Source organism: Salvia hispanica, chromosome 4 (genome assembly GCF_023119035.1).
Source record: "Salvia hispanica cultivar TCC Black 2014 chromosome 4, UniMelb_Shisp_WGS_1.0, whole genome shotgun sequence".
Lineage (NCBI taxonomy): Eukaryota > Viridiplantae > Streptophyta > Magnoliopsida > Lamiales > Lamiaceae > Salvia > Salvia hispanica.
The window spans coordinates 52,864,841-52,887,202 of NC_062968.1; the positions used below are offsets into that span (position 1 = coordinate 52,864,841).

The 22,362-nt window shown below is 34.6% G+C and overlaps 3 protein-coding genes across 3 annotated transcripts; all 3 read right to left on the reverse strand.

The window, feature by feature from the left end:
• Positions 1 to 7,511: 7,511 nt before the first annotated feature.
• LOC125218979 (cytochrome P450 76T24-like) lies at positions 7,512 to 9,294 on the reverse strand. The gene is made up of 2 exons (XM_048120813.1): positions 8,431 to 9,294; positions 7,512 to 8,290 (listed from the first exon to the last, which is right to left on the reverse strand). The coding sequence occupies exons 1-2, from the start codon at positions 9,292 to 9,294 to the stop codon at positions 7,676 to 7,678; spliced, it is 1,479 nt and encodes a 492-aa protein (XP_047976770.1). The 3' UTR covers positions 7,512 to 7,675.
• Positions 9,295 to 12,617: 3,323 nt separating this feature from the next.
• On the reverse strand, positions 12,618 to 14,529 carry LOC125218978 (cytochrome P450 76T24-like). Its single transcript, XM_048120811.1, has 2 exons — positions 13,659 to 14,529; positions 12,618 to 13,546 (listed from the first exon to the last, which is right to left on the reverse strand). Exons 1-2 carry the CDS (start codon positions 14,520 to 14,522, stop codon positions 12,932 to 12,934), a joined length of 1,479 nt encoding a protein of 492 aa, XP_047976768.1. The 5' UTR covers positions 14,523 to 14,529; the 3' UTR covers positions 12,618 to 12,931.
• A 3,542-nt stretch (positions 14,530 to 18,071) lies between these two features.
• On the reverse strand, positions 18,072 to 20,501 carry LOC125220008 (cytochrome P450 76T24-like). The gene is made up of 2 exons (XM_048122116.1): positions 19,623 to 20,501; positions 18,072 to 18,831 (listed from the first exon to the last, which is right to left on the reverse strand). The coding sequence occupies exons 1-2, from the start codon at positions 20,484 to 20,486 to the stop codon at positions 18,217 to 18,219; spliced, it is 1,479 nt and encodes a 492-aa protein (XP_047978073.1). The 5' UTR covers positions 20,487 to 20,501; the 3' UTR covers positions 18,072 to 18,216.
• Positions 20,502 to 22,362: the final 1,861 nt, after the last annotated feature.

Below are 22,362 nucleotides of genomic sequence, written 5' to 3' on the forward strand. Positions count from 1 at the left end.
CGTCTTTGTATTTTGCAATAATATCTGTAGGGCTGCTACAGTTATGTTATTTCCAATATTACATCTACAATCATTTATTTTTAAAACTATAGCTTTGCAATATGGGCCATGCAATTGAGTGGTTTTAAATTTTTACTGAATTTAGTTGACTGTATTTTGCTTACTGTATTATATGGTCCATGCAATTGAACGTTGTAATGGTCCCTTACTCAATATGGGGCATGATAATAGAATTTTGCGGATTTCTAGCTCTTTATAATAGTGGCGAATTTCGACTTGAGGGTGTGATAATAATTACAACAATTTTTAGTTTATAAATTCAATATTTTTTCTCTTTTTTTCTATTTTATTAATTACTCCTATTTATCTAAACGTGTTTTTCTTAGTTGTATAATGAATTATAACTTGTTAACATAATGTATTATAGTAATTAATAGTATTAGTTTTACTAATCAATAAAAACGTGTATATAGTAGCCCACTAATCCTTAACTAACCTAATACTAAGAGAATTAAAAAAGTTATTACATCATTTTTGGCACGATGGAATGAAATAAGAAGAGAATAGAATGGAGATAGGAATGGAACGAAGAACGGAATGGAATGACAATTGCATTTCATTGTGTGCTTTTTAAGCCCATGGAATACAAAGGAATGAAATCATTATTCTTTTATATTTCTATGTTTAGTAAGGAGAAACTACAAATAATATATGACTCAAATCCAATAAAATGCACACGCAGTAAACACATATGTAACACACATACCCAATTTCACACACACACTACATACAGTGCCGTACTGAATCCATAACACATACACTGCACAAATACACACATTATATATATATACGTAAAATAATATTTGTACACTGTTAAAATACATATATAGTTTGTTTACTAGTATTAAATTTCGTACACTGTTATGATTGTAATTTGTATTAGGCGACCCAAAACATTTGACGGACCTACTTTTTGGGTTATCTAAACTAGTCAAAAGGATATGGATAGGCCATTTACATTTGCCTATAAATCCGTCTAGGGATGTGTTAAAATGACAATCCATCTTAAAATAACATCATACCACTATTTTTAGTCAATCATTTATACACGTGGACGAATAATCAGCTGCCATGTGGCAATCATAAAAAATTCGCAAGGGTAAATTTATGCAGACTGCAATATCCAATACTCTAGACTGCAAGGTGACGCGGCCTACAATATCCAATACGCTAGACCGCAATCTATAGATTGTTGTAGATTGTTGTCTAGCGTTTATACTATTGCAGTCTAGCGTGGTGTCACAATGTCATTTTAAGAGTGTTGTCATTTTAACGCACCCCAATCTGTTCATCCCTATTTTTCTTCTTATCATGTTAGCATTTTAATTTCCAGCTCTACATTCCGCCCTACAAATCCTGATGCAAATGAACGAAGAAAAGTACGAGAATGGTTAACTGGTAGATAAAAAGAACTCAAACTATTTGAGAACTTCGGAGCATAAAAACTCAATATCAAATTATATATTCAAAAGTCTATCTTTAATAATGAAGCCTTTATATAGGTAAAGGGAAATTCTAAACTTATGGGAAGAAAATAACTAAGAAATCTAAACTTAAGTAAAGAAAATAACTAAAAAGATAATAAGCAAAAATAACTAATATTTTTTCCATCTTCTAATTCTATTAACTAGGAAATAAATAAAATAAAAAATATACTTTTCTTAGCCTCCAAGACTTGTCTTCTATAACTGCATCATACTCTCCTTCTTAAAAAAGACTCGTCCTCGAGTCTGTCCTCGAGTCTGCTTTATTAAAATAACATTTTAACCCAATTAAAATTTTTCCAACTACATTAGTCATAATGCCATCCCATTCTGCCCAATTTTTCTTACGTCTTCTCTTTTTCCTCTTTGTATTATGATTAACTTGCAACCTATTCATCGAACCCTTCGGCCTTACCCTCTTTCCAATCCCAAATCCACCACCATAGCCTTCTACAATCTCCTTGTATAGTAGGCACTCTTCTGTTGCAAGGCACGTCCCTTCTCCATCAAATTGAATGCTTCCACCTTCATCCATTGCCACCCATTCATCCCAAATTTTATGCTTCGTTCTCGGCTGGAGCCCCAAGAGGCGGTTTCCGACCAAGTAAGGAAGCTGCTTATTCAGCTTACTTCTTTCCTGATTCTCTTTTATTTTCTCGCGGAACGAATACGACTCCAAATTGCTCCACTGTAACTCTTCCATAAAAGTACGGATTTCATTATCCAGAAGACGGGAGACGTGAGTAATGTCCTCGGTAGTCATTGAGGAGAGTTGGTCGTTCTCAAAAAAGTCCTCCACCATCGCCATCGCCGTACTGATCCAACTATTGTCCTTATCGGCATCGACGACAACGCTCTTGTCTTCGGCAGCGTCGTCAAATTTCACGGAAGGAGTCTGGGATTTGCTCATCAATCCAGGGAGCTCATAGAATATACCCTCGTCGTATATTGGCTTATCATACACCGGTATCGACAATATATCCTCATCATATACGGATTTATCATACACCGGTATCGAAAATATATCTTCGTCGTATGCGGGCTCATCATACACCGGTTTCGACAATATATCGTTGTCGTATACGGGCTTAGACCGGCCACCGTAGACGTCGTTGAATAACGAATCGTCCACTGAACGACGCTCCAACGCATTAGATCTCATCGGGTTGGATTTCCCCCGACGCTTCTCCAATCGCGCCAATCGTCGTTGTAGGTCTCGAACCTGTTGTCTCAGATCATCGTTCTCAATGTCGCGCAGATCACGCTGTCGTGCAGCCTCTTCGTTTGGGGGATCTCCATGTCCCCCACCACGACCGCCACTACGAGCATCGCCACGTCTGCCGCCATATCTACGTTCAGCCATTGATAATCAACCTGGATCGTGATACCAAATGATGCAAATGAACGAAGAAAAGTACGAGAATAATTAACTGGTAGATAAAAAGAACTCAAACTATTTGAGAACTTCGAAGTATAAAAACTCAATATCAAATTATATATTCAAAAGTCTATCTTTTAAGATCAATAAAGAAGTCTTTATATAGGCAAAGGGAAATCCTAAACTTGGGAAGAAAATAACTAAGAAATCTAAACTTACGTAAAGAAATTAACTAAAAAGATAATAAGCAAAAATAACTACTCCCTCCGTCCCAAATAATTCGTCCCAGATAATTCGGTCCGTCCCACATAATTTGTCTCATTTCACTTTTACCATTTTTCGTAGTGGAGCCCATATTCCACTAACTCATTCCTACTCACATTTTATTATAAAACTAATATATAAAGGTAGGACCCACATTTCACTAACTTTTTCAACCCACTTTTCATTACAATTCTTAAAACTCGTGCCCGGTCAAAGTGACCCGAATTATTCGGGACGGAGGGAGTAATATTTTTTCCATCTCCTAATTCTATTAACTAGGAAATAAATAAAACCAAAAATATACTTTTCTTAGCCTCCAAGACTTGTCTTCTATAACTGCATCAAATCCGCTCTATCCACCTCACTACTATTTTTACTTTTATTTTTTATGTTATTAAATAAAATAAAATATAAAATAATGCAAATTAAATGCAACATTAAATATACTTAAAAAAAAATTAATTGCAACGTGATGGAGAAGTAGTTCGTGTACATATTCCTTAATAAAAAAATATAAATTGCACGTATTCTGATATTGTCAAAACTTCAATTTTAGGAGTTAAAATGAAAAATGCAATGTGTGATGTATGGAAATACATGTGTTGTGTATTACTCCCCCGTCCTAAAAAATATGCACTTTTTCCTTTTTGATATGTTTCACAAAAATATGCACTTCTTAAATTTGAAAATTCTTTTCTTTCTATTTAGGTACTTTAATTAGTTTTTCTTTCTACTATTCTCTTATTTTAACAATTGTGCATTAAAACTCATGCACATCCAAAAATGTATATTCTCGTGGAACGGAAGAAGTATCTTTTTTCGCTCCTTTGTCCATATGCTTCTTGCGTATTCATTCTTCATAAGTTTTTTCTATGCTTTTTTCTTGTGTTTTTATTTATCTTGCTTCTCTATTTCTATTGGACTTGAATGTAATAAATTACTGAAAAGTGGTTTATGATTGTTTGTGTAAACTGAGATGGTCTTGCAAAACTTAAAATGCAATAGCAAAATTCTCAGTTTTTGATGTGATACTTATACTAAAAGGAGTTTAAGTTTAAAACAAATAGTTGAAAATGTTCTTAACAAAGAATCGAACCCATGTTTGCATTTTGAAATTCATTCTTCAACCACCAGACGAGTTATGGAATCTTAATATACTACTCCCTAATCTTTTTTTTTTTGGAGGAAAAATTGTATCCCTTTGTATTTTACTACTACTAGATACACACACAGTAATGCAATATGAGTTTTGCATTATCATTGGAGATGATGTTAGTGTAGGTCCCAGTATATATCTACCATCACTTTGTATAATAATATTGTTTTTCCCAGGATATATCTACCATCGTATAATAATATTGTTTTTCGTTATGACATTATTATATATAATTTGTGATTTATAAGATATTAGAGCACTCCCAATGGAGGTGGCGAATTCTCGGCGATAAATCGCCGATTATCGCCGAATTATCGCCGGCCATTGTGGCGAAGTCGGCGATAATTCGGCGATAATGTTACCGTTGCTTCGCCGAGTGGCGATTTATCGCCGGATTATCGCCGAGCGATCGCCGGCCACTGTGGGCGACGCTCGGCGATAATCGGCGATTTTTAAAATTTTTTTTTTTTTTTTTTGGCCGAACGGCTATTTTATCCCACCCCTATAAATATTTCATCCTCTTCCTCCATTCATCACCCACAAACTTCATTCACACAAATTTTCATTCTTTTTTCTCTCCATCTTTATTAAATGAGTTGTGGACATACACCAGAAGGAGGCCCATCAAGCACTACAACACGATATCATCGAAGAATTGTGGGCAAATAGAAACCGCGCCCACCGCCCTTGAATTTTTTTTTCTTTGAATTTTTTTTTTGATTTTTTATTTCCATTCGTGTACTTTTTTTTTTTTTAATTTTCTTCGTTGTAATGTGTACCCGTGTTTAATACAACGAACTTTATTACTATTTATTTGATTTATCTTTATAAATTAAATAAGCTAGCTTTATTATATATAAAAATAAAACAATTAAATTAGTGATGATGTAAAAATGAAATGTTGAGTTAGGGAGAAATAAGGGAGAAATAAGGGAGAAACCATTGTAGGGGTTGGCTAAAAACTGGGGATAAAATGTGATGCTGATGTGGCGCTGATGTGGCAGGAGTTAGGGAGAAATAAGGGAGAAATAAGGGAACTCCATTGGGAGTGCTCTTACTTCCTCCGTTCCACAAAAGATGTCACACTTATGGGATATGACACAGAATTTTAGAAGCTTTTGTTTGTGTGTTAGATGGAAAGAGAAAATATAGTATTTATATTATTGTGAGAGATAACTTTTTCTAAAAATGAAAATGTGACATTTTTAGTGGAACAAACTAAAAAGAAAAGTGTGACATAATTTATGGGACGGATGGAGTACTATTTTCAATTCAATTAATTAATTGACAACTTAACTTAGTGTAAAAATAGGGAGGGTCATGCATAGCACGGAGTTCATATTAGTGCTATCTAATATTCTCTCCGTCCCAATAAAGTTACTTGAGTCGTACTCCCTCCGTCCCAAGATAAGTGACTTGTATTCCTTTTTGAGGTGTCCCACTATAAGTGATCTATTTCCATTTTTAGCAAAAAGTCATCTCTCTTACTTTATTCTCCACCTACTTTATTCTCTCTTTTCTCCTCTACTTTTCCTTCTCTCATACTTTACTCTCTCCATTTTAACTTATTTAAATATCATTCCTTAAATCCCATGCCCAAAAGAAGTAGGTCACTTATCTTGGGACGGAGGGAGTATTTATTTTGGGTTGTACCAAGTTACTTGAGTCATTTCTTTTTCTGACTAAAAACAAAACATCTAATCACACCAACTTTATTTTTTTTCTTTTACTTTACCCTCTCTCATTTCTCTTACTTTATTCTCTCTTCTATTTTATTTTATTTTATTTAACTCATTAAACACAACTTTCTTAAATCTCGTGCCAAAAAAATACTACCTCCGTCCCCCAAAATTTGCTACACTTTGACCCGACACGGGTTTTAAGAAATGTAATGGAAAGTGAGTTGAAAAAGTTGGTGGGATGTGGGTCCTACTTTTAAAGTATTAGTTTTATAATAAAATATGAGTAGGAATGAGTTAGTGGAATATGAGGTCCACTATCAAAAATGGTAAAAGTGAAGTGTATCAAATTTTCAGGGACGGACCGAAATGATAATATGTATCAAATTTTCAGGGATAGAGGTAATATATCTCAAATAATGTGGGATGGAGGGAGTAGTAGTATTAAAAAATCACATTACTATATTTTTGGGATGACACTAGTGGGGCCATTTCCGATCATGATTGCGGTCCAGATCTAGTAGTAAAAGATCTCATTTATTTTTGGGAAAAACATTAGTTGGGCCATTTACGGTCATGATATTGAGGCCCAAGTCTAATAGTATTGGTTTTTTAGAATATATGTATTAGGGTTATAATTTTTGACACGACACGATAATACGACACGAATCGGCACAAAATTAATGGATTTGGGTCGGAGCTTATTGGGTTCGTGTTCTTATCGGATCGACCCGTTAAGGACACGAAAATTTCGTGTTGTGTTCGTGTCGTATTCGTGTTATCCGTTAACAAATAATTTTTTAATATTATTAATTTTTATTATTTTAATTTTTCAATAATTATTAAATTGACTCTCATAACCTCATACAGTCATATCTCATTTAAATATTTAATCACTTTCCAATACGTGTTGTTATCGTGTCGTGTTGACCCGAAGTGGTTCGTGTCATTAATGGGTTCGTGTCGTATTCGTGTCGTGTTCATGTCTAAGGATAGCGGGTCGTGTCCGTGTTCGTGTTTGGAATTTTCTTAACGGGTCGTGTTCGTGTCGACACGATAACGATCCGACACGCATGATTTGCCACCCCTAATGTATATGCATGCATGAACATTTTCACTCCCGTTGGACATTTTTAGTTTTGAGTTTTTTTAAAAATTTAATCAATTTAGTGTTCTCTCTTCCGTCAGCCGATTATAATCTTATTTTGATTCGGCACGAATTTTAATAAATTATTTGACTTTATAAAGAAAAATGGGAAAATGGGTTAGTGGATTTAGACATCACTTTTATATATTGAATATTTAATATAAATGTGAAAACAATGATTTAATTGAATGGTGAGTTTTTACCTAAAATGGAAAGAGGTAAATTGGACTTCTGGAAACGCGGATAATTATAGCATTTTTCTCCAAACAAATTTACGGTAAATAAAAAAAATGATATGCTAAAGTTTTGTGATCAAGGCTCGATAATTATTCTAGATTAAAATAAAATTTGTTTTAATATACATTTATTATAAAACAAAAATTACAATAACAATAAACAACACCACCAAAAGTAACACCCAGTTTTCTAGATCATATGATGAAAACATTATAACATATGCACTTATTATACCATACTTTTATATTCTATATTTGTCGAGTCATAGTCTCACACTTTGATGGGAATTGCTTTGAGAGGTATTGCCTTTTCAAGAGTAATTCCGAAATTCTCATTCATATCCATTTCTTCTGGCTTCATATTTTCAAGTTTCCAATCATAATTTCCCACAAATGTCACCAACATCTGATGCACCATCCGATCGGCCAACGGCAATCCGGGGCACATTCTTCTTCCCGAGCCAAATGGAATCAGCTCAAAATCTCTGCCCTTAAAATCTATATTGTCATTCTCGTTCAAGAATCTCTCCGGCAAGAACTCATCTGGATTCTTCCAGATTTTGGAATCTCTCCCACTCGCCCACACATTGACGAAAATCTGGGCATTTTTTGGTATGATGTAGCCGTTAATTTCCACATCGCAATTGGCTTTGTGGGGTACTAGGAAAGGGGCTGCGGGGTGTAGTCTGAAGTTTTCTTTCACCACTGCTTGCAGATATGACAGCGATGAGATGTCTGATTCTTCAATTTGCTGCTTCCCACTTTCAGACATGAAGCTCCTGATTTCGTTTCTGAGCTTGACCATTTTTTGAGGATTGCGTATTAGTTCCGTCATTGCCCATTCCATTGTTCCTGAAGTCGTATCGGTTCCTGCTACGAGTAGATCCTGCATACCGTTGTTGTCAAAATTTAGAATTCATGCATGTTAATACGCAACATATAGTTAGAGATGATTACGCCAAACAAATTATTCTCAAAACAAAAGGGATCAAAAAATTTGAAGAGACCTTAATAGTAAATTCGTACCAGAAGAAGATGTCTTATGTCATCTCGGCTAAGCTGAGCTTCATCTCGTCGGTGGATCTCAAGAAGCACTTCCACCAAATCACGTTTCTCTCCTCTCGATCTCAGTTTCTCGTCTATTATCTCATCCAATTTCACAAACAGCCTTCCAACATTAAGCTCCGTTTCCTTGTAAATCCCCTGCGGATCCACTGCTTTCAGCACCGGAAAATAATCGGCTAAATTGGGCCTGCCAATGGATTTTACAACGCTCGAGATAGCCTCCTTCATCTCCTGCGACGTCTCCGAACCGAACTGCACGAACTCCGCCGAGAACAGCGACGCCGACATCAGATTCAGCGCCGTCGTGAAAGCCGCCTCTCCTACGTCCACGGCGGTGCCGCGCTCGCACCGCTCCGCCAGGTAGTCCTGCAGCTTCTGCAGCTTCTCTCTCCTCAGACCCTCGCTGGCGTCCAGCCGCGGAGCCGAAAACATCTGCTCTTTGCATATCTTCCGCAGCTTCCGCCACTGGTTTCCGACGGGCAGCCACCCCACCGAGAACTCGTGGTGGCGGAGGGCTGTGATGGCTGACAGGACGGTTCGATTGGAGAAGGAAGAGTCGTGTTTTTGAAGCACGAGTTTGGCGGTTTCTGCTGAGGAGATTACTACGGTCGTGATGCTGCCCAGCTTCAGCGACATCACGGGCCCGTATTTGCGGGATAGTTTGGCGAGGGAGTGGTGGGGTTTGGGCCCGAGTTGGAGGATGTTGCCGATGATCGGGAGCCCGTACGGGCCCGGAGGAAGTTTCGATACTTTTCGGGCCCGGGAAATCAGCATGCATATCCATGCAATGGATGCTAGGATGACCGAAGATGTTAAAAAATCCATGACTTTGATCTATAGTTAAAAAATTTGCTGAGTAAAATCTTTATATATAAAAATAAAATTTACATTTAACGTCTTTGTATTTTTGCAATAATATCTCTAGGGCTGCTTCAGTTATGTTATTTCCAATATTACAGCTAAAAAAATCATTTATTTTTAAAACTATAGCTTTGCAATATGGGCCATGCAATTAAGTGGTTTTAAATTTTTGCTGAATTTAGTTGACTGTATTTTGCTTATATTATGGGCCATGCAATTGAACGTTGTAGTGGTCCCTCACTCAATATGGCCATGCAATTAAGTGGGTTTTATATTTTTACTAGGACTATAATTGAATATTGCGGATTTCATGCTCTTTATAATAGTGGCGAATTTCGACTTGAAAGTGTGATGAATACTTACAACAATTTTTAGTTTATAAATTCAATATTTTTTCTCCTTTTTCTATTTTATTAATTACTACTATTTATCTAAACTTAATTTTTTTAGTTGTATAATGAATTATAACTTGTTAACATACTGTAGTATTAGTTTTACTAATCAATAAAAACGTGTGTATAGGCTAGCCCACTAATCCTTAACTAACCTAATATTAAGAGAATTAATAAGGTTATTACATTGTTTTTGGTAGGATGGAATGAAATAAGAAGAAAATAAAATGGTAATGAGAATGGAATGGAGAAAGGAATGTAATGACAATTGTACTTCATTGGTGTGCTTTGTAAGCAGATGAAATACAAATGGAATGAAATCGTTATTCTTTTATATTTTATTTCTATATTTAGTAACTACAATAACATATGACTGAAATCCAATAAAATGCACACTTGCTAAACAACTATGTAACGCACATACCCAACTTCACAATTATTTATTTAGTCAAAATTATCTTTTATTCAAGGAGAGAGTATTATGATTTTGCACAATTCTAGACTTTCTACTTGTGTTGATAATAGTGGCATATTTAGTATTTTCGACTTGGAAGTAAGATAAATTATTTACAACAATTTTTATTTTCGTATTGTATTATGATTTTGCACAATTCTAGACTTTCTACTTGTGTTGATAATAGTGGCATATTTAGTAATTTCAACTTGGAAGTAAGATAAATTATTTACAACAATTTAAAATTTTCGTATTGTATTAATTAGTTTTGCGTTATTATTGAAGATGATGTTAGTGTAGGTCCCAGTATATATCTACCTCACTTTGTATAATAATATTATTTTTCATTATGACAGTTATTATATATAATTGTGATTTAAGATATTACTATTATCAATTCAATTAATTACTGACAACTTAACTCTGTGTAATTTGTAAAGATAGGGAGGGTCATGCATAGCACGGAGTTCATATTAGTGCTATCTAAATCTATATACTATATAAAAAAGGGAGTTTTGAGACGTTTTAAATAATCATTTTATATTAAGGGATGTAAATGTAATTAATATAAAATTCAGAAATGAATTCAAATAAATATATAATTCTTATACATATGTAAATATAAACCGCTAAATGATCATGTCAACTTTGTTATTTTAGCAATGTAATTGTCTTAGTTGGTTTTCCACGTTTTTTTTTATTAGTGGAGATTCTTCTTATTAGTGGAGATTAATTTCCCATATTTCATATATATATATGAGTGAGTGGGAGGTTAGCAAAGATAATTTGATTCAATTTCTTTCCTAAACGTTTCTACATTTCTATTTTCTTCTTCTTGGAAATTTAAAAAAAAGAGAGAGGGAGAGAAAAGGAAAATGGGAACAACAACTTTTATAGACATTATCGTGGCTATTCTTCTTCCACCGAGTAACAACAACTTTTATCGACATTATCGTGGCTATTCTTCTTCCTCCACTCGGTGTTTTCCTCAAGTTTGGCTATGGGTTACTTCTATTTCTCTTTCTAATTAATATTCTTTTCTTTAATTTGATAGTATATAATTACTACTATATTTATATTTGATTTTAGTGAAATTAACAGGTTGAATTTTGGATTTGCTTCTTATTGGCGCTTTTTGGTTACATTCTGGAATCATTTATGCTATATATATTCTCACACAGTAGACATATTCACCTCTGTCTCTCATTCCCAGGTAAATAAATACTTTTATTCTCTATTTGTCACTTTGATTGATGTTAATTTGTAGTTACTATAGCTTTATATTCTTGATTTGGATGGCTAGGGAAGCCTCCACAAAATTATGTGGTGTGAATTGTTCGATTGTGTACTTTCATTAGTCTTATACATCTAATTATGCTTTGCTGTACGGATGATCGTTTTAATACATATTGATTATTAATTTTGTGCATTGCAAATTGATTTTGTTCCTTATTTTTATTGTAGTTTTAGGTGAGGCCGGTAGCTTTACCTACGAGTTCTTTTGAAGAGTGACAAATTGTGAAGAATTGAAGGTTTTAGTTTATAATGATGAGATTGATTTTAATTTTAAGTTAAAGTAGTGTATAAAGAAGTTTTAAAATTGATGAGTAATTATTCATTGTGTTTAATTCTTTATTGTGATAGATTTTTATCTTCATACTCCATGATTTAATGTTTAAACATTATATTATATGATTTGTTTCAAATTTATTATGCTTCAATGTTTGATTTGTATAGATTTTTGATTCTCATATAACTAAAATTATTACTCGTATTGTTCATGGTTAATATTGATTCTAATTTGTTTAATTAATTTAAAATTGAACATCAATATGTTAAAAATATATTAATTTATACATAAGCGTGATACAAATAGTATTAAAAAATCACATACTATATTTTTGGGAATATACTAGTGGGGCCTTTTCTGGTCATGATATTGCGGTCCAGATCTCGTAGTAAAAGATCTCATTTATTTTTGGGAAAAACATTAGTTGGGTCCTTTGCGGTCATGATATCGAGGCCCATGTCTAATATTATTGTTTTTTTAGTGCTCTCTCTTCCGTCAGTCGATTATAATCTTATTTTAATTTAGTACGAGTTATAATAAATTATTTGATTCATTATGAAAAAATTAGAGAAATGAGTTAGTGGATTTAGACATCACTTTTATATATTGAATATTTAATATAACGTGAGTGCAATGATTTAATTAAATGGTGGTTTTATTTACCTAAAGTGGAAAGAGGTAAATTGGACTTCTGGAAACGTAGATAATTATAGTATTTTTCTCCAAACAAATTTCTGTTAAATAAAAAAAATTATATGCTAAAGTTGTCTGATCAAGGCTCGATAGTTATTCTAGATTAAAATAAAAATTATTTTAATATACTTATTTATTATAAAACAAAAATAACAATAACAATAAACAACACCACCAAAAGTAATATAGAGTTTTCTAGATTATATTGTGAAAACATTATAACATATGCACTCATTATACTCTTTCTGTCCCACTCAAGATGACCACATTCTTGAGTAGCACGTGATTTTAGGAAGTGTTGTTAGATGGAATAAAGTAGAGAGAAAAAATGTAGTTGAATTATTTTAATGAGGAGGGAGCAAAGAGGAGGTTATTTCCAAAATTAGAAAGTGGTCATCTTGACAGGGACAAACAAAAAAGGAAAGGTGGTCATCTTGAATGGGACGGAAGGAGTACTACACTTTTATATTCTATGTTTGTCGACACATAGTCTCACACTTTGATGGGAATTGCTTTGAGAGGTATCGCCTTTTCAAGAGTAACTCCGAAATTCTCATTCATGTCCATTTCTTCTGGCTTCATATTTTCAAGTTTCCAATCATAATTTCCCACAAATGTCACCAACATTTGATGCACCATCCGATCGGCCAACGGCAATCCGGGGCACATTCTTCTTCCCGAGCCAAATGGAATCAGCTCAAAATCTCTGCCTTTAAAATCTACGTTGTTATTCTCGTTCAAGAATCTCTCCGGCAAGAACTCATTTGGATTCCTCCAGATTTTGGAATCTCTCCCACTCGCCCACAAATTGACGAAAATCTGGGCATTTTTTGGTACGATGTAGCCGCTAATTTCCACATCGCAATTGGCTTTGTGGGGTACTAGGAAGGGGTTTGCGGGGTGTAGCCTGAAGTTTTCTTTCACCACTGCCTGCAGATATGGCAGGAGTGGGATGTCTGATTCTTGAACTTGTTGCTTCCCATTTTCAGACATGAAGCTCCTTATTTCGTTTCTGAGCTTGGCCATTTTTTGAGGGTTGCGTATCAGTTCTGTCATCGTCCATTCCACTGTCCCTGAAGTCGTATCGGTTCCTGCTACAAGCAGATCCTGCATACCATTGTTGTTGTTTGTTAACGTTAAGAACTCACACTCGTTAATACAAAACAAGATACGTAACATACAAAACTAGTAGTTTAATTATTGATAAAAATGAGCGTACCAAAAGGAGATGTCTTATGTCGTCTCGGCTAAGTAGAGCTTCATCAGTTCGGTTGATTTCAAGAAGCGCTTCCACCAAATCTCGTTTGTCGCCCCCCGATCTCAGTTTCTCGTCGATTATCTCATCCAATTTAGCAAACAGCTTTCCAACATTAAGCTCCGTTTCCTTGAAAATTCCCTGCGGATCAACTGCTTTCAGCACCGGAAAATAATCGGCTAAATTGGGCGTGGAGACGGATTTTACGACTCTCGAGATAACCTCCTTCATCTCCTGCGACAATTCCGAATCGAACCGCGCGAACTCCGCCGAGAACAGCGACGCCGACATCAGATTCAGCGTCGTTGTGAAAGCCGCCTCTCCTAAGTCCACGGCGATGCCGCGCTCGCACCGCTCCGCCAGGTAATCGCGCAGCTTCTGCAGCTTCTCTCTCCTGAGATCCTCGCTGGCGTCAAGCCGTGGAGCCGAAAACATCTGCTCTTTGCATATCTTCCGCAGCTTCCGCCACTGGCTTCCGGCGGGCAGCCACCCCACGGAGAACTCGTCGTGGCGGAGGGCTTTCGATGCCACCGGGGCGCTTCGGCTGGAGAAGGAAGAGTCGTGTGTTTGAAGCACGAGTTTGGCGGTTTCAGCTGAGGAGAAAACTACGGTTGTGATGCTGCCCAGCTTCAGCGACATCACGGGCCCGTATTTCTGGGATAGTTTGGCGAGGGAGTGGTGGGGTTTGGGCCCGAGTTGGAGGATGTTGCCAATGATCGGGAGCCCATACGGGCCCGGAGGAAGTTTCGATACTTTTTGGGCCCGGGAAATCAGCACGCATATCCATGCAATGGATGCTAGGATGACCGAAGATGTTAAAAAATCCATGCCTAAATTGAAGTTTGATCTATAGTTATAAAAATTTGCTGAGTAAAATTTTTATATATAAAAATAATTACATGTAACGTATTTGTATATTTTGCAATAATATCTGTAGGGCTGCTTCACTTGCTTTATTTCCAAAATTCCAATATTACATCTAAAATCATTAATTTTTAAAACTATAGCTCTCCAATATGGGCCATGCAATTAAGTGGTTTTAAATTTTTACTGAATTTAGTTGACTGTATTTGATGGGCCAAGCAATTGAACGTTGTAGTGGTCCCTCACTCAATATGGGCCATGCAATTAAGTGGGCTTTAAATTTTTACTAGGACCATAATTCAATTTTGCGAATTTCTAGCACTTTATAAGGCCATCTCCAATCATTTACGACAAACTCAAACTCATTTTTGAATATACGTCATATAAAAAATTAGTTTTATTCCAATCATTTACTTCATATTCAAATTTTACACTATTTTTGAGTTTTTGTCTCACAAATATTTTGCAATAACACCATATTTGATGTTATTCCATTGAAAACCCCAAAAATGGATTTGGGTTTGATGTACGGTTGGAGAAATTGTCTACACCAAAAAAATGAGTTTTGGCGTATGGTTGAAGATAGCTCTAATAATGGCAAATTTTGACTTGAAAGTGTCATGAATAATTACAACAATTTTTAGTTTAAAAATTCAATATTTTTTCTCTTTTTTTCTATATTTTATTAATTACTAGTACTATTTATCTAAACGTGTTTTTGTTAGTTGTATAATGAATTATAACTTGTTAACATACTGTATTACAGTAATTAATAGTATTAGTTTTACTAATCAATAAAAACGAGTATATAGGCTAGCCCACTAATCCTTTAACTAACCTAATATTAAGAGAATTAATAAGGTTATTAGATCGTTTTTGACTTTTTGGTACGATGGAATGCAATAAGGAGAGAATAAAATGATTATGGACATGAACTGAAAAAAAAAATGGAATGACAATTGCATTTCATTCTTGTTCTTGGTAAGTACGTGAATACAAAGGGAATTACAATTATTATTCTTTATATATTATTTCTATGTTTAGTGACTACAAATAACATATGATTGAAATCGAATAAAATGCACACACTAAACTAAACACATATGTAACACACATACCCAACTTCACACACACTACATACATTGCCATAGTGCACCCATAACACACACATTGCATAAATACACAAATTATACAAGGGATGTGATCAAATGAAAACTCTAAATATTATACAAACTCAAAACTATGATCTGGACCATTATAAAATGTCAAAAGATCACAAAAAAACATCAACAGGAAAATGTCAATAGAATTTCAACGGTAGTCAATGATTGATGTTGTGTTGATACTGTGTTGACATTAAAATCTTGAAATTTTACACTATGTTGATATTGTATTGAAACTGTGTTGAAGTTGTGTTGAGGAGTTTTGAGTTTGTATAATATATAAGTTTGCATTTTATTACACATAATATATATACTAACTAATTTACAGTAATAACTAATATAATAGCTAATATCAATTTTGTATGTTAAAAATATCAACACTCGATAAACTTGTGTCTTTGTGTTGATATTTAAATTTACATGTTGTATTGATATAATTATGTATTTATGTTGATAATTTTAATACACAGAATTGAAAATTACTAGTTATTACTGTAAATTAGTTAGCACACTAACGCAACCTTACTTACGTAAAATAATAATTTCTCAATAAATATGATTTTCATATGTGTACACTATTAAACATATCAATATCATTTTTAGTAAGATATTAAAATACATATATAGTTTGTGTGCTAGTATTAAATTTCATATTCGTTGTGATTGTAATTCGTAATAGGCGAACCAAAATATTTAACGGACACCAAAATATTTAACGGACCTACTTTCTCGATCATCTAAAATTCTAAACTAGTAATTCGTTAAAGGATATGGTTAGGCCATTTACGGTAGCGCCTATAAATTCGCTCAATCCCTATTTTTCTTCCTATCGTGTTGGCATTTTATTATACTACACACTTTTTCTTTTTTAATGGATCTCACAAAAATATAGTATTTCTTATTTTTAAAAATTATTTTCTCTCTAATGAATATCTCTAATGAAGTGAGACTCATTTTCTACTCAAAAAAATGTAGTATATTCTCGTAGAATATCCTTTTAGGTTTGAATTTAGTTGTAAATTGTTAGAATAAAATCACTATTTAATGGACCCTTATATTAAAATAAATTTATGTTTAGTGCAAATAATTGAAAATGCTCTGACACAGAATCGTACCCATGCTTGCATTATGAAAATGCATTCTTCAACCACCAGACAAGAATAATACTACCAGTTAGTTATGGAATCTTAATATACTACTACTAATTTCATTATTTTTGGAGTACAAATTGCACCCCTTTGTTTTTTACTACTAGATACACACACAGTAATGTGAATGGAATTGTGATCGAGTTTTTTCAGTTTTGTTATCAAACCTAGGAATTGTGATCGAGTTTTTTCAGTTTTGTTATCAAACCTGTTAGGACATAGTACTTGTTATAATGATATGAAATGGAACGGAGATATATATATTTGAATGAAATGTTAAAATTTCTTTAAATTTCCTTTCCAATTTCATCAATTCCTTTATTCATTTCATCATATCAAGCAAACAAAAAGAATGAAAGTAGGAATCACATTTCATTCTACCATTCCATTATATCAAGCATGACCTTAGCGATTTATATTAAAACTACGTAATACTACCTCCGTCCACGAAAAACAGAAACTTTTGAAACGCCACAAATTATAATGCACAATTGGTAAATTAAGAGAGAGGAAAAAAAAAGATAGTGAAAATAGTGTTAGTGAATGGTGGGTTTCACGTCCTAAAATAAAAATATCCAAAGTTTATGTGTTTAACACTTTAACTAGGGACCTGCCAAAATAAAAATAGTTTCTATTATTAAGGCACATGAATAATATGAGCTAAAATTATTGTTATTTTCACTTTTTTCAATATTAAATCTATTAGTATTCAGTATGGATAATTTGCCCAAGTAAAATGTAATGTATACCTCTCCAAAATTTATGGAAGTATTAAAACAAATCTCGTTTGTTTTTGGGAAAACCATTAGTTGGGCTCTTTCTTTCTCATATTTTTCTCCCTTCATACTCAACTACGTATCCAAAAGAAATACTTCAACTATATTGAGACAGAGGAAGTTTAGTTTTTTACGGAATAAGTGTATGCATATATGCGTGAAAATTTTCGCTCACGTAGGACATTATTGAATTAGAATTAGTTTTGAACTTGTTTAGTTCTGAGCTACGGCGATTATAAATTTAATTTTACATAAATTTATGAATTGGAAAATATTCTATGCGGAGCATTTTTCTTCAAACAAATTTTCGATAAAATAAAAAATGATATGCTAAAGTTGTGTGTGATTAAAGCTTGATAATTTTTCTAGACTAAAAATAAAATTAGTTTAATAATATTAATTATAAAACCAAAATAATTCTCCTAATAATTATAAACAAACACCAAAAGTAATATAGATCATAAAGGGAAAACAGTCCACAACCTTTGTCCTAGCGGCAATGAGTTTAGACATTATTGTATGATGTGCTGAGTTCGACTCCTCTTGTACATAGTCTATATTTATCGACTCATCACAGTTTGGTGGGAATTGCTTTGAGAGGTATTGCCTTTCGAAGAGTAATTCCAAAACTCTCATTCATGTCCATTTCTTCTGGCTTCATATTTTCCAATTTCCACTCGTAATTTTCAACAAATGTCACCAACATCTGATGTACCATCCGATCCGCCAATGGCAATCCGGGGCAGATTCTTCTTCCCGCGCTGAACGGAATCAGCTCAAAATCTTGACCCTTAAAATCTACGCCCTCATTCTCGTTCAAGAATCTCTCCGGCAGGAATTCATCTGGATGCTTCCAGATTCTTGAATCTCTGCCACTCGCCCACACATTGATCAGAATCTGAGCATTTGCTGGTACGATGTAGCCATTTATTTCAACATCGGAACTGGCTTTGTGGGGTAGTAGGAAAGGGGCTGCGGGGTGTAGCCTGAATGTTTCTTTTACCACTGCTTGCAGATATGGCAGAAGTGGGATGTCTGATTCTTGAACTTGCTGCTTCCCATTTTCAGACATGAAACTCTTGATCTCGTTTCTGAGCTTGGTCATTTTATGAGGGTTGCGTATTAATTCTGTCATGGCCCATTCTACCGTTGCTGAAGACGTGTCAGTTCCTGCTACGAGTAGATCCTGCATTTTATTGTTGTTAAGTCCAAATTCACGCATGTTAATACAAAAGAAGATACTCTACATGATTCGTAAAAGAGACACAGTTCGAGATGATTACGTACGCCCAACAAATTATTCTCAAACAAGTTTGTTAATAAGAATGATTTAATCAGGACAAAATATATAAAAAAAGTTGAGAAAAAATCAGATACAATGAATTCATGTTTTCGCCTTAAATTGACAGATATAGCCAAAATAAGAAGGCATTTTGAGATATTAAACTTTTGAACGTAAAACAGAGCGCTTCTAAGACCAAAAAATATTCAAATTAAGTTAATACGGTCAAAAAAAAGATAAAAGAAAAATCTGGACATGTACGTAACATATGAAACAGATTCGATTCAAGACGTTTACCAAACAAATTATTTTCAAACAAGTTTATGCTACAAAATTTTATGAGAATGATTGAGCAAAGGGAAGATGTAAATAAAGTTTTAAAAAAACCAAGTTTCTTATATCTCAATTTAATTTTAAAATTATAGCTGCTTCTCAAAAAACACTACCATGTTATTTTATGGAGTAAATAAAAATTTAGTGGTTCAGACATATTGTCACTAAAATGCTCAACCATTCACAATTACAGGGAAAAAGAGAAAAATAAAAAGAGTGAGAAAATATTTCTGATTGACTGGACTGTGGACATAGGGTGCGACAATATTTGTGGAGAAAAAAAATACACCCTCCGTTCTAAATATGTGTTCCACTTTGATCCAATACGAGTTTTAAGAAATGTTAGTGAGAAAGCGTAGTACCAGAAGGAGATGTCTTATGTCGTCTCGGCTAAGTTGAGCTTCATCTCTTTGGTTGATCTCAAGAAGCGCTTCCACCAAATCACGTTTCTCTCCTCTCGATTTCAGTTTCTCGTCTATTATCTCATCCAATTTCACAAACAGCATTCCTGTACTAAGCTCCGCCGCCTTCAAAAGCCCCTGCGGATCCGCTGGTTTCAGCAGTGGAAAATAATCGGCGAAATTGGGGCTTCCGACGGACTTCATTACTCCACACACCGCCTCCTTCATCTCCTGCGACGACTCCGAGTCGAACCGCGCGAACTCTGCCGAAAACAGCGACGCCGATATCAGATTCAGCGCCGTCGTGAAAGCAGCCTCTCCTACGTCCACGGCGCTTCCGCTTTCGCAGCGATTTGCCACGAAGTCGCGCAGCTTCTGCAGCTTCTCTCTCCTCAAACCCTCGCTGGCGTCAAGCCGCGGAGCCGAAAACATCTGCTCTCTGCATATCTTCCGCAGCTTCCGCCACTGGCTTCCGACGGGCAGCCACCCCACGGAGAACTCGTCGTGGCGGAGGGCTTTCGATGCCAACGGGATGGTTCGGTTAGAGAAGGAGGAGTCGTATTTTTGAAGCACGAGTTTGGCGGTTTCTGCTGAGGAGATTACTACGGTTGTAATGCTGCCTAGCTTTAGCGACATCACGGGCCCGTATTTGTGGGATAGTTTGGCGAGGGAGCGGTGGGGTGTGGGCCCGAGATGGAGGATGTTGCCGATGATCGGTAGCCCGTACGGGCCCGGAGGTAGTTTCGATAATTTTCGGGCCCGGGAAATCAGTATGCATGTCCATGCAATGGATGCTAGGATGATCGAAGATGTTAAAATATCCATGAGTTTGATCTTTAGTTAAAAAATTTGATGAGTATTGATATAGTAAAATTTGTATATACTCCATATAAATAAACTAAAGTCAAAAATTGATCTTGCATATTAATTCATTAAATATGTGGATTTGACTCATATCCTCATTTATTTGGATTTGTGGTTGACATTTCACGTCTTTGCATTTTGCAATAATATCTGTAGGGCTCCTTCACTTATGTTATTTACTATTACTACATTTAAAATTATTTATTTTTGTCAGTGTTTTGATCGAGGAAATAGTAATACAATTCTATATACTAGTATTAGGGGGTATGAATGAATATAGTTAGCTGTTTTTTATTATGCTATATGGGCCATGCAATTGTAAGTTGTAGTGGTCCCTTACCATATAATTAGTTAGCTGTTTTTTATTTTTGTATAATGAATTATAACCTTTTGCACCATATAATTAGTACTTTCTCCTTCCTCCTCCGATATGTATCCCACTTTGATCTTTTAAATTTTGAAATATGTAAAAAAAAATGGATTGAAAAAGTTAGTGGTACATGAATCTTTTAATAAAATGTGAATGAAATTAAGTCAATGAAATGTAAAATCAATTACCAAAAATAATATAATTGAAATAAAATAATTAATAAAAGACATACTAACATGAAAAACTGGAATATAATGGTAATAGGAGACAGAGAGAATAGTACTATTCGTTTAACTAATCAATAAAAACGTGTATATAGCTAGGCTAACCTACAAATCCTTAACTAACCTAATATTAATAGTATTAATAAGGTTATTTCTTATTCCCTCCCTCCAACAAGAATATGCACTCTTTACTTTCTAGTCCGTCCCACAAGAATATACATTTTCCAATTTTGAAAATTCTTTTCTCACTAAGAGCATCCGCAGCGGCATGCTTGTCCGTCCGTGCCGCTGGCAAGGACACGTCCGTCCGCCGTTGCAGCTCGTCCGTCCGTGCCGCTGAGCAGCCTTACGTGGCGCAATGCGATTGGCCAACGGTGAGACCCATTTTCCACTAATAATACTTTAATTACTTTTTTTCTCTACCTCTCTCTTTACTTTACCAATTTTGCATTAAAACTCGTGCCGAACCCAAAGTACATATTCTCTAATTAGTTTCAATTAAATAGTGATTTATTCTAACCATTTACAATTGAATTTAAACCTAAAAGTATATTCTCTATTCACTACTCTCTCTCCGTTCCATAGTAATGGAGGCGTTTCTTTTCAGCACGGAGATTAAGAAAAATTGTGTTAGGTGAAGTGAGTAAAGGGAGAATAAAGTAGAAAATGAAAGAGGTAGAGAAATGAAGAGAGAAAAAAGTAAGAGATAGTAAAGTATGTGTGGAAAAATGTGTTGACTTTTAATAAAAAAGGGAAATGACTCTATTACTATGGAACGTACCAAAATGGCAAAATAACTCTATGACTAACCAGTCCAGATCACCTACAACATTCCCTACAACATTCCCTACTCCACCCCTCACAAACATAAGTAATGGGCTCACCATCATATTTTATGTTTGTGAGGGTGGAGTAGGGAATGTCGTAGGAAAAATTATAGGTGATCCGGATAGCTTACTATAGAACTGAGGGAATACAATTCCATATATACTAGTATTAGGGGATATGAATGAATTTAGGTAGTTGTTTTTTATTTATGTTATATGGGCCATGCAATTGTAAGTTGTAGTGGCCTGGTCCCTTCCCAATATGGGCTATGTAATTAAGTGGGATTTAAATTTTTGCACAACTTTATAATTTCTAGCTCTTTATGACTGTGGAATATCAGGAATTTAGACTTAGAAAAGTGCAATAAATAATTACAATAACTTTTAGTTTAAAAATTCAATAATTTTTTTCATTT